This window comes from Bos indicus x Bos taurus, chromosome 13, assembly GCF_003369695.1.
Source record: "Bos indicus x Bos taurus breed Angus x Brahman F1 hybrid chromosome 13, Bos_hybrid_MaternalHap_v2.0, whole genome shotgun sequence".
NCBI lineage: Eukaryota > Metazoa > Chordata > Mammalia > Artiodactyla > Bovidae > Bos > Bos indicus x Bos taurus.
In genome coordinates, this window is record NC_040088.1 from 3,646,563 (window position 1) to 3,659,730 (window position 13,168).

The 13,168-nt window shown below is 49.0% G+C and overlaps 1 protein-coding gene across 2 annotated transcripts in view; it reads left to right on the plus strand.

Moving 5' to 3' along the window:
* Positions 1-8,176, plus strand: part of ZFP64 (ZFP64 zinc finger protein) — a 75,376-nt gene extending 67,200 nt beyond the window's left edge. Inside the window, exons 8-9 of one of the 2 annotated variants that reach the window (XM_027558245.1) lie at positions 4,023-4,274; positions 6,905-8,175. In XM_027558245.1, the coding sequence (XP_027414046.1) occupies positions 4,023-4,274; positions 6,905-7,614 (962 nt within the window). In that variant the 3' untranslated portion in view covers positions 7,615-8,175. Of the gene's footprint in view, positions 1-4,022; positions 4,275-6,904 lie in introns of both variants that reach the window. The other variant, XM_027558246.1, reaches the window with a different exon arrangement.
* Positions 8,177-13,168: the final 4,992 nt, after the last annotated feature.

Genomic DNA, 13,168 nt, shown 5'->3' on the forward strand with positions numbered 1-13,168 from the left:
AGACTACCCGTGCTTTCCTGAAGAGTGAAAGTGAAGTTGCTCAGTCGTGTCCGACTCTCTGCAACCCCATGGACTGTAGCCCACCAGGCTCCCGCGTCCATAGGGTTTTCCAGGCAAGAATACTGGAGTGGGGTGCCATTTTCTTCTCCAGGGGATCTTCCCAACCCAGGGAGAGAACCCAGGTCTCCCGCATGCTAGGCAGACGCTTTGCCATCTGAGCCACCAGGGGAGTCTTGAAGAGTGGTACAGACCGAAAGGTTACCGCCACCTGGGAGCTCAATAGAAACACAGAATCCCAGACCCGCTGACCCCGAAACTGCATTTTACTCCTTGTTTCTATGAATTCAGTTTGAGAAATGGGGAGATAGCCATTGAAGGGTATGAACCTGCAGTTCTTATAAGAGGAATGAGTTCTCGGAATGTACGGGAATGGTAAATTCCAGTTAGCGATAAAGAAGATAAAAACTTAATCCCTTCTCATAGAAGGTCTGGAACTCCTTAAATTTTACCCACAGGGCCCAAATTAAGAATCCTTGCTCTTCCCAGGAAATAAATCCAATATTTTATAATAACCATAGTGTAATAGAACTTTTAAAACGGTGAATCAGTATGTTGTACACCTGAAACATAGTTCAAAAAACCAAACTCAACCCCTGATCTGGTATGTTACAGGTCATCTTGAACAAGAGAAGCAAGTGTAGCCAACCAGACACTCGCTCTCTTGGTTTTTTGTTTGGGGCTTTTTTGGCCGTGCCACATGGCTTGCGGGATCTTAGTTCCCAGACCAGGGATTGAACCTCTAGCCCCTGGTGGAAGTGCTGGGTCCTGACCATTCGACCACCCGGGAACTCCCAAGATACTGGCTCTTAACGTCTGCTCCTCTCCATTGTGCAGAGCCAGTCCCATGTCCAGCCCGACAGTGATGGGATCATGCAGCCTAATTCTCCTGAGAAGGATAGCAGATATTTGTGCAAAAAACAGTTTGCCTTGGGGCACGTCTCTAACATAGCAGTTTTTCTAAATTTGTTATTGCTCTGTTTTCTTTCTCAATTCAGACTGTAATTTTGTATCTTCCTGGACATAGCCATTTTATTGAGTCGTCATAATTGATTGTCAGCTTCCCTGGTGGCTCAGACGATGGAGCATTCACGTGTGAAGCAGGAAACACAAGTTCTTTCCCTGGGTGGGGAAGATCCCCCGGAGAAGGGAATCGCTAGCCGCTCCAGTGTTCTTGCCTGGAGATTCCATGGATAGAGGAGCCTGGTGGGCCACAGTCCATGAGGTCGCAAAGAGTCAGACGCGACGAAGCGACTAAGCACACACATGCACAGAAATTGGCTGGGGTAAAGTCTGACTTAACAGTCATGATTAAGTTGATCTATCTGTCCCTTCTTTCCAGTGTCTATTAAAATGGATCGTAACCAGGTACAGTGCCGTCCCCTTCCCCCCAGGATGTTTGGTAATATCTGAAGACGTTTTTGAGTCTCAGAACTGGAGAGGAAGGTGCTGCTGGCATCTTGTGGGGGAGGGGAAAGGGATACTGCTAAACATTTTACAATGCACAAGACAGGGCACAGCCAAGAATTACCTGGCCCCAAACGGTTGTAGTGGCAACATTGAAAATACTGGTCTACTGGTATCTTTTCTTCAAGCAAACCTCCCTTTTTAATAGCCATTCTTTTGTTTTTATTGATCAAGCGCTGTCTGTCTTCACTTCTTCTAGTTGGTTTTTTGGTGGTTTTTTTTTGTTTTTTTTTTAGTATTTATTTGACTGCCAGGTCTTAGCTGTGGCACGTGGACTCTTTGGTTTTCATTGCAGCATGAGGCGTCAAGTTCCCTGACCAGGGATCGAACCTGGGCCCCTGGCGTTGGGACCACCAGAGAAGTTCCGTTTCTCCTAGTTTCTCAAGTTGCATGCGGTTCACTTGCTTTCAGCCTTTGGAACTGAAGTTCAGAGATTCTTCTGAAAAGTGATTAGGCCCTGGGTTTTGATAACATGGAGCTCTCACTGTCCATCTCTTAAGAGTTTGTAATCTGATTGTGACTCTTAAGCAAAAGTTGTTTTAAAATATGTCCTACAGTTTTCCTTGAAAAACCTTTTGTGAAACCATGTTAGTTTCATAAGTTTGATTCACATCTACTTGGTGAGTTTTGTCTCTTCCATATGAAATCTGTACTGGTTTTTACCATGATTTGCTTTGCCTAATACTGATATTTCTGCACTTTCCTGGAACACTGTGTATCATTCTCTACTTCTCTTTCATTTTTATTTGGGTATTTACTCGGACAGTAAAGAATCCGCCTGCAATGCAGGGGACCTGGGTTCAGTCCCTGGATCTGGCAGATCCCCTGGATAAGGGCATGGCCACCCACTCCAGTTGTTCTTGCCTGGAGAATTCCATGGACAGAGGAGGCTGGCAGGCCACAGCCCATGGGCCTGTGGGCCCATGGACATGACTGAACGACTAACACTTTCCCCTTTCAAGAGTATTAAGCTGACTTTTTAAAAAATGTAATTGACGTTTTTAACAGGAAATTTAATCCATTTGTACTAAATGTTTAGTGTGACTATTACTTTATTTTCTGTTCTGTTGTGCCCCTTTTTTTATGCTTGCTTCTCTTTTCTGGTTTGAAAGCAGTCCTTCCCATTTCGTTACTTATATCCCACGTCTTATCCGGTTCCTTTTTGTTGTTGTTCCGATGCACACGGTTCCGTGTGACGCCTTGTGTCATCTGTCAGCTAGCTTATTTTCTCTGCCCATTGAATGAGAGTTCAAGTGTGTCTGTCAGTCGCTCAGTCGTGTCTGACTCTTTGCAACCCCATGGACTGCAGTCCGCCAGGCTCCTCTGTCCATGAGATTCTCCAGGCAAGAATACTGGAGTGGGTTGCCACGCCCTTCTCCAGGGGACCTTCCTAACCCAGGAATCGAACCCAGGTCTCCAGCACTGCAGGCAGATTCTACCAGCTGAGCCACCAGGGAAGTGAGTTCAAGTACGGGGTTTTATTTCAGTAATTTCTGTGGAACTCTGCAGGTACTCTTCCCATCCTGCAACCATCCTGTGTTGTCTGAGGAATTGTATGCTCATCTGGGCCTTTTTTTTTTCCTGAAAGCTTTAGGATGTCATCATTCCTAGGCTTCAGACATTGTCCCACCCTGCCTCTAATTGAGCCATCTTAAGACCCATGTCTGAGGAATCCCCCAGCAGTCCAGTGGTCAGAACCCAGCACTGCCCCTGCCAGGGGCCCTAGTTCAATCCCTTATCAAGAAACAACGATCCCCCAAGCCTCACACAACCCAAAGCAGCCTTCTAAAGACCCATATCTGGTTTTGGTGTTGAAAGAATTATTTTCTCTGAGTCCGGGTTCTTGGGTTGGGCATGCCTTCCGGTCCTGGCTTTCCCTGAGCAGTGGGTTTCTGGGTAGGTTTTTGTTTGGATGTGATCTGTTTGGAGTCATCGTGGGAGAAGGAAGAATGCAGTTTGGTGGTGACATTCTGGGCATGGGGTTCTCTGCTCTCCAGGAACCTCCACATGCTTGGAACCTCGGCGATGCTTCTCCAGCCTAAGCAGCCTCCCTCCCTAACAGCCCGGGAGGGTAGGTGCCTCTGCTGCTTGTGGTTTAGCACAAGTAAGGGAAGAGTCACCCTGACTGTCCTCTGGGTGGCTCATCAGCTAGGAAGTCGGAAAGCCGTTCCAGATATCCGCCACCTGCCCCCTCCGATCTTGACTGCTTCTAAGAAAGCCCTCATTTTCCCAAACAAGGTTTGGCCTCTGACGTCCTTTCAGCCTGATTTTATCTCTGCTCCTCGGGAGTCTGCAGAAGTTCTGAGCCACGAATGGAACAGCACACCTTCTTGTTCCACGGTGCTTGTCTAGACCTCCGTGTCTTCCTGTCTCCGGGCGTTTGGTCAGAAGGAAACGGCAGAGCCCGGGACTCGGCCTGCCTTCTGGGTTGGATCTCTCTGCCGGCGTCCTATTGGACAAAACCCCTGAAGCCGTGACTCTTGCTTGTGTGTTTGCAGGAGACAAGCCGCACAAGTGCGAGTTCTGTGACAAGTGCTTCAGCCGGAAGGACAACCTGACCATGCACATGCGCTGCCACACCAGCGTGAAGCCCCACAAGTGCCACCTGTGCGACTACGCGGCCGTGGACAGCAGCAGCCTCAAGAAGCACCTGCGCATCCACTCGGACGAGCGGCCCTACAAGTGCCAGCTCTGCCCCTACGCCAGCCGCAACTCCAGCCAGCTCACCGTGCACCTGCGCTCCCACACAGGTAAGTCCCAGGCCTCTGCGTCTCTGACCCCTCAGCTTTAGTTAAAGCACAGGCAACGGAAATGACTCCAGGCTGTGAGTAAAGGAAACTGGAGCTTCTCTGTTGATATGAAGGGTGTGGTTTCTCCCACTGGGAAGACAGCTTCTAGTGAAACACTGGAAGTCTGACAGCTGAGTTTTCTAACTTGCCTGCGCAAAATACAGCTGGGGGCGATTATCCAATTCAGCACGCAAGAAGCAAAGGGTGCATCTCAATAAAAGCCTGATGAATAAACTAGGTGTTTGTCATTCAACATCAACTCTGATTGTGTGGCTTAATTCAGAAACACGTAGCCACGTGTGAAACGGCTGGCTAGTGGGAAGCTGGTGTGTAGCACAGGGTGCTCAGCTGGTGCTCTGTGTTGGCCTGGAGGAGTGGGAAGAGCAGGGTGGGATGGAGGCTGAAGAGGGGGAGATATATGTGTTCATACAGCTGATGCACTCTGTTGTACATGACATTGTGAAGCAATTATACTCCAATAAAAGAGAAACATGTAGCAAAATTACCTGAAAGTAATCACAAACATCTAGAAATTAGGCTTTGCAGAAAAGCTTTTCCCTCCCTGTGTGAGACCGTGTTAAAATAAGGAGATAGAACCAACCTACCCATCACAGTGCAGAAAAAGGGAGATTGAGAAGCCCATAAGGAGAGTCAGAAAATTAGAATTTCCAATGAATTCATGGCAAATGGCAAGCAGACCGGCATATACTGACATCCAAAATTAAGTCAAGAAACCTGTGTCCCAGCAGACAAGTGGGAGGCAGCCAAAGAGCTGGGAGCTAATCTTTGCAGCCAGCGTCTGACTGCCTTGGGTGTTCTGAACATGGAACTGATGTAGGCTGCAGAGGTCAGAGGAGCAGCTGAAGCCTCTTGGCATGATGGCCCAAACTGTCGAGTAACAGGTAAAACCTACCTAATGTCTCGTCCTTAAACCGATCTCCTCTTCCTAACTGTGAAGTGTCATCCGCAGGAAATAAGAGGTATGAAATGCCAAGTCTAACAAATAAAAATCCTGGAGACAACAGAGTACTTGCATAACTTACCAGAATTTTTTAGTTGTCATTGGTATCTACCCACTGGCAGGAACGTTGCATCCAGGAGTTCTGTTAGAAACGGTCGTCAGACTAAAGCAGTGTGAATTGAAACTGGGGTTGCTGGCTGTAAGGTCCAGCTTTTCAGAGAGCAGAAAGAAAGCTGGAGAACTGACAATCAGAAGATAGAAGTCTGGTTTCTGACAAGGTCAGGAAGAAAAGAGAAGTGAGGAAATTAAGTGAAATAAAGCCGTTTCTCAAGCAAGGAGAGGTAGTGTGGCAAAGAGAAAGGCATCCTTAAACCTCTCAGGCTGATGGACTAAACATTGAAGCTAATACTCATTTTAGAGAGATGCTGCTGCTGCTAAGTTGCTGTAGTCGTGTCCGACTCTGTGCGACCCCATAGATGGAAGCCCACCAGGCTCCCCCGTCCTTGGGATTCTCCAGGCAAAAACACTGGAGTGGGTTGCCATTTCTTTCTCCAATGCATGAAAGTGAAAAGTGAAAGGGAAGTTGCTCAGTCATGTCCGACTCTTAGCGACCCCATGGACTGCAGCCTACCAGGCTCCTCCATCCATGGGGTTTTCCAGGCAAGAGTACTGGAGTGGGGTGCCATTGCCTTCTCCGAGAGAGTGATGCTAGATGAGTCAAAATCACAACCAACAGAATGCAGGAGAAGTTTGGGGAAAGGATGGTTGTGTAGGATATGTAACAGTCTCATCTTTGCCTATAATCAACTGACAGGGATGTTTAAAGAGCCTCCAAAGAACTAAACTCCTTAGCTATCCCTCCAGGGAGTACAGAGGAGGCTATGGCATTTCATAATTTGTCTTCTGCTCCTGCTGCCATATTCATGGGTTAATTTCATAAATAAAATTCAGTCTGTCAGTGTGAAACTGCAAAACTTTAATACAAGCCACTTAACTGGTGTAATAATACAACTTAAAGACGAAGTGAAAAGTAAAAGTGTTAGTTGCTCAGTCATGTCCGACTCTTTGCAACCCCATGGGCTGTAGTCCTGCCAGGCTCGTCTGTCCATGGAATTTTCTAGGCAAGAATACTGAAGTGGGTTGCCATTCCCTTCTCCAGGGGGTCTTTCGAACCCAGGTCTCCCACGTTGCAGGCAGATTCTTTACTGTGTGAGCCACAGGGGAAGTCCAAACACCAAAGTGAGCATGTTTATAAATCTCGATTATAAACAGTTTTGTATCACATAACCATACATCTTCCTTCTGTGTCCACATCTGGAATGTCAATTGAGTTTAGATCTGAACCTGAAGTGTCATGAAGAGGGTGGATGTGGATGCCATGATGCTGTTTGGCCATGGTCAAATAATGTGACCTGAGTCTCAGTTACTCCATCTGTTAAAGTGGGAGTGGTACTCAGACATGGGATTGCTGTGAGTTAATACCGTGTTCGCAAGTGGTGGTGGTAGGAGGCGACAAGGAACTGGAGTTTTAAAGACCCAGCTACCTGCCACCAGGCATTCTGAACGCATGTTTGGGGGGAGTTCGGTGTTGCCTGCCTGCTCTAATGGAAACGCACCTTCCCGTTGCCAGGGGACACCCCCTTCCAGTGCTGGCTCTGTAGCGCCAAGTTCAAAATCAGCTCGGACTTGAAAAGGCACATGATCGTGCACTCGGGGGAGAAGCCTTTCAAGTGCGAGTTCTGTGACGTCCGCTGCACCATGAAGGCGAACCTGAAGTCGCACATCCGCATCAAGCACACTTTCAAGTGCCTGCACTGCGCCTTCCAGGGCCGGGACCGGGCCGACCTGCTGGAGCACAGCCGGCTGCACCAGGCCGAGCACCCCGAGAAGTGCCCCGAGTGCAGCTACTCGTGTTCCAGCGCGGCCGCCCTGCGCGTGCACAGCCGCGTGCACTGCCCCGACCGGCCCTTCAAGTGCGACTTCTGCAGCTTCGACACCAAGCGGCCCAGCAGCCTGGCCAAGCACATTGACAAGGCGCACCGGGACGAGGCCCGAACGGAGAACCGGGCCCCGCCGGGCCGGGAGGGGCCGCGGGAGGGCGGCGGGCCGCCTGTGGCCAAGATCGTGACGCACAGGGCCTTCCGCTGCGAGACGTGCGGGGCGGCCTTCGTCAGGGACGACTCTCTGCGGTGCCACCGGAAGCAGCACAGCGACCACGGTGAGAACCAGAGCTCGGGCCTGGTCACCTTCCCGCCCGAGAGCAGCGCCCCCGGGCAGCTGGGCGCGCTGGTCTCCGTCGGGCAGCTCGAGGCGCCCCTGGAATCCAGCCAGTGCCTCTAGCCCCCGCAGAGAGGGTGGTCAGCCGGCCGGATCTCCGGACGCCACGCCGCTGCCCAGCCCTCAAGCCAGGCTGGACTCCCCCGCTCCGGGGACGCCTGCTTCCACCCTGAGGCTCGCAGAGGCCATGGCTGCAGTCACCGTGGCGTGAGGGCAGGCGCCACGGCAGCCCTGTGGAGACGCCTCCCCCAACCTCACCCCGGGTATCTGTCTTCCCTCCAAGCATCGTCTAAGCAGGTTTACTCGGTTCCAAGATCGGGGGTCCACGGAGCATTGCTCTATCCAATAGGGATAGTTCCTTCACGATGGATTCCAGTTCTGAGACTGATCGCCCCTGATGGGATTACGAAACAAACGAATTACACCGCGTTGAAAATCTAACACTACACTGATCCGTAGAGCAGGTTAAGGGGATGTCGGGGTATGTGGAGGGTCTGGGGTGGCCGGAAAAGTTCTACTTCTTAACCTGGGTGGTGGTTCCTAAGAGTAATCCGCCTTATATGTTTTGTGTGTGGTTCCTTTTATCTGTTGTCTTATAATAAAAAGGCAAGCTCGTCTGTAGAATGGTGTCGGAGGGACGCTCCATTTTTGTGGTCTATCACTGTGGGCTTCTCCAGGGCCCTCCACCCGGTGGTAATTTCACTGTAAAGGCACCTAGGATTCCTGAGCGTCTTCGTGCCGCAGTGAAGCAAAATGCAGTTTGATCTGTAGGTGGCGCCAGAGATCAAGCTAACACTAGCTCAGCCAGTAACTGTGTTGTGAAATTCAAGATTTGTCTATCTGTTGATAAAAAGGGAGCAGGGGCCCAGTGGGTCCTGGGCTTCGTTGTGGGACGTGGCGATGCGTGGAAAAGCCTGGGACTAGTGTCTTTCATCATCGTAAGCACTTGATGTTTGCTGAACCAACAAATAAGGGAAATCCCAAGCCCTTGTAAATGGACGTTTAACTTGACGGAAACTTAAGAGGTCTTGGAATGCCAGCAGATATATAATTTATGCAAAGTGTCTTTCTTCTTTTCTTCAGATACAGTCTTTGTTTAATACAGATTCTTGTGTGCTCTCATCAGGCTCAATATCTGGGCCTTTGAAACACTGAGCAGATCCATTGTTTTTGATAAACTAGGAACAGGGATGCGAACACAAAACTTTAATAGATTGTAAAGGTGACTATTTCACTTACGAAAGAGAGACACAGAGCTTATTTTAGAAGGTTACTTTGAACACATCTGATTCCATTTGGCTCAAGGCAAGTGATAATGAGTAAGAAGAAAAGACAGAAACGATGGCAGAGAGAATTAATCCTTTTTTGTTTTAGAGCTATCTTCGGTCGTTCAGAAGTGTTTCATTCCTGGTTGCTGGTGCATTGTACAGATTCTATTGTCACCTTTTGCTGTTTGTCATGAGTCTTATCTGTGTTTCTCTTCTGGTAACAGAAGGGCTGTTGACCTTTCAAGTGGGAACCCATAGATTGAAATCGTATAAACGTTCCTTGTACTTCTGGTGTCGAAGCTCTTCAGAGAAACAGGGACAATATCAGCCTCTTTAGAAGGCTTTTTTTTTCCACAGCTGTATGGGCATTCAAGGGTCTTGGATCCACACTGGTATCACCTAGCAAATTTGGACCCCCAGTAGAGTGGAGATTAGCAAAAAGCTTGGAACCAGATAGTATTTGAGGCTTTATGAAGCCATAAGGGCTTTTCCATGACTAAACTCTCTTCACAAAATTAGCCAGACTGTGTTCCAACAAAACTCTATGAAATGAGGATGAGACTTAAAATATACAGCTATCACCAAATGAAACTGGAAACAGCCACAGTAGTTAAGAGGCCCTGAATTGGTTTCTGCACCCAGCTCTGTTTTGCAAGGTGCACATGGACCTCAAAGGGGGCGTTGATTAATGAACGTTTGCAGTTTGACATCACGTGGACCAGGGGCTGGTGAACCTTTTCAGTAAAGGGCCAGACAGGACATATCCTGGACTTGGCTAGCCTCGGTCTCTATTCAACTGTGTTCACCTCCGTAGCACAATCACTCAATTCTGCCGTTGTCATCGAAGCAGCTGAAGATAACAGGTAAGTGAATGGATATAGCCGTGTGCCAATAAAACCTTATTTACAAAAAGCAGGCCATGATTTGGAGGGCCGTCTTTGCTGATTCCTGACCTGGGCTGTTGAGTGCAAGCAATAAGGTAATATGTCAAAACGCAGGACAAACACACAGAATGCCAAATTTCCTGGGGTCCCTTTATGCCAGTACAGTTTCATGCAAGACATAGGTTCAGTTTGGTCACTCGGTCGTGTCTGACTCTCTGCGACTCCATGGACTGCAGCACGCCAGGCTTTCCTGTCCGTCACCAACCCCCTGAATCTGGTCAAACTCACGTCCATCAAGTCGGTGATGCCATCCAACCATCTCATCCTCTGTTGTACCCTTCTCTTGCCTGCAATCTTTCCCAGCATCAGGATCTTTTCAAATGAGTCAGTTCTTCGCATCAGGTGGCCGAAGTATTGGAGCTTCAGCATCAGTCCTTCCAATGAATATTCAGGACTGATTTCCTTTAGGATGGACTGGTTGGATCTCCTTGCAGAGAGAGGTTAAATTCCAGGTTGTGTACATGTGTGCTAAGTTGCTTTTGTCATGTCCGACTCTTTCTAACCCTATGGACTGTAGCCCACCAGGCTTCTCTGTCCATGGGATTCTCCAGGCCAGAACACTGGAGTGGGTGGCCTTTTCCTTCTCCAGGGGATCTTCCCAACCCAGGGATCGAACCCAGGTGTCCCCCATGGCAGGCAGATTCTTTACCAGCTGAGCTACCAGGGAAGTTAGGGACTGCGAACTGCTAAGTCCTTTGGATGTCTATTCAGTGCAGCTATAAAATGTCCAGTGAAGAATTAAAAAATCAAGGAGAAACCCTCTTGCTTTCCTCTGCTTAAGACTTCCTGCTGCCTTCTAAACACTGTGGAGCATGAGTTCATTTGTCCTTGTGTTTAATTTTTTAAAAAGAATGAGCCTCAATTCCTGCTGCTGTGTTGGTGTGAGTCCTTACTCTGAGCCAGGCACTGTGATAAGAACTTGACCTGCCTTGACTCATCTCCTTCTGTCAGTTGCTATCCAGAGCTGGAGCTGGGTTGAGACGAGGAAGGCACTGGCCTAGGGCACTCAAAACTCAGCAATCACATGTTTTAAAGCAATCTATTTTTTAAATTGGCAAACTATGGCATACAGGTCAGCTGCTTTGTTGGGTTTTTTTTGTTTGTTTGTTTTATTAGAAGTTAGCCTGGGGATGAAGGCAGGACTTGGTCCTGTCTTTTTTTATGTTTTATTAGAAGCTAGCCTGGGGATTAAGGCAGGACGCGGTCCTGTCTTTAAGACTGTGATGTTTTTGTTCATTGTGGATTTTCTGTGTTTGGTTTTTAGAAAAATTCATTAAAATACTTTCCTTGATCAGTGAGATTTTGGGCACCCCTTTCCGTTTGCACTGAAGGGGTGTGCCCCAACCGCCTCACCCTCGTCCCTGCCTCTTGTCCAGATACAGAAACTGAAGCATGAGGGTGATGGAACTTCTAGAACAGTCCCAGGCAGAGTAGCTCCTGAGTCCACATTTTTAACCAAAGAACTGGGCTGGCTCTCCAATTTTAAACTGTATATTTTGTTAGAGTAATAAGCTGAGCTGAGTAGGGTGATGACAGACTCATCCAAAAGGAGCCGCCTTTTGTCAAAAGGCGTCGGGGTTGAGGCGGAAAGGGGTCAGAACAGCCCTGCTTCTGGCATTACTGTGTGGCTGACACCCAGCTAGAGTTTGTACCTCGGATTTTCAGTTTGCTTGTCTGTTCACGGAGTGCTCAGTCGCTTCAGTCATGTCCAACTGTTTGCAACCTCATTGACTGTAGCCCACCAGGCTCCTCTGTCCACAGGATTCCCCAGGCAAGAATACTGGAGTGGGTAGCCATTCCCTTCTCCAGGGGATCTTCCCAACCCAGGGATCGAACCCCAGTCTTCTGTGTTGCAGAGTCTTTACCCGCTAAGCCACCTAGGAAGCCTTTCGCTTATCTGTAAAATGGGCCATTTCAGGCATTTGGCTTAATGATAATGTCAACAGGTTTAAAACAGCAAAGCAAAAATTAGCTCACCTGTGTCTTTCTCATTTATTTTGTCGGAGCTGGAGCACAGGGATAACCAAGAATTAGTACTGTGACCTTATGACTTTGGGCATCATGGTTTCTGTCTTACTTCCCACCCCACCCCATATCTGCAACACGTGGTCCCAAATGGTGGCAACTGAAGCTCCAGCCAGGGTAGGAGGAGGCCTCCCCTTAGCACCGCAGGAAGGTTGCACATAAGCTTCTGTTTCCATCCCCTGCTACCTGGCTGGTCATACGCCATGGCTGTTGCAAAGTGTGCTGGGAAATCATGGTGCTAGAATAGCTCTGCCGAGTTAAAACCTGGAAGGAGATGCTGGGTCACGCGTGTCCTCTGCCCCTGAGCAGTCATGCAGCGTTCTTGTGAAAGCTGGAGATGACTTTGCTATAAGACACCTGACATCGGCCTTGAACACCCAAGATATTCTACATAGGAATGTGTCTGTTTTATCAGGACTTCACTGGGGCTTCCTCTGCTGCTCTTTGTGATACTGGCTCATGGAGTCCTTCCAAGGTTTTCTGTCACTCTGGTCTGGTGGGTCTCAACTGCTCCGGGCTGAAGTATGTGGGAAGCTCTTAGGTAACTGGAATCTGCCTCTGCAGGGGAGGTTGTGCAAGTGGTCCTGACGTGCAGCCAGTGGGAACAGCTGCCCCAGTGAAGAAGCAGGGCTGTCCTCACGGATGTTTGCCACCTATACGGTCCCAGAGGGTCCCACACTCGGGTACCCGCTCTGCTGATGCTGTTTTGTAATTCTTAGTTTTTGAACCAGGGGTCCTGAGTTTGCATTTTGCATCAAGCCCAAATTACATAGCCAGTCCTGTGAGGAAAGGAAGGATGCCTCGGAAGGGAGCCAGTTACTGGTGCAGAAAAGGTCTCAACCTTTGTGACCAAGACTCCTGTCTGGAGTCGGCCAGCCAGGGCTCCGGATAGGAGGGAAAAAGCACCATGAATCATAGAAAAAAAGAAAGAAGGTGAAGTCGCTCAGTCGTGTCTGACTCTCTGGGACCCCATGGACTGCAGCCTACCAGGCTCCTCCGTCCACGGGATTCTCCAGGCAAGAGTACTGGAGTGGGTTGCCATTTCCTTCTCCAGGGGATCTTCCCAACCCAGGGATTGAACCCAGGTCTCCCACACCGCAGGCAGACACTTTAACCTCTGATGGTCTAGAATTTCCCTGCACGATTCCATTCAGATGTTACAATGAATGCCATTTGCATTTGTGACGAACAAAGCTGACTTTCGGAAAAGTTAAAGCTGCTCAGTGCAGCTGGTACAGGAAGGTTAGGCCCACGCGTGCAGACCCCCGTGCTAGTGTGTTGTTTGCAGCTCAGGCGGCCGTCTTCCACCGGCAGAAGTGGGGGGATTGGGGAGGGAGCCATTTGAGTTCTAAGTGTCGAGGCCGGAAAAGGACATGATCT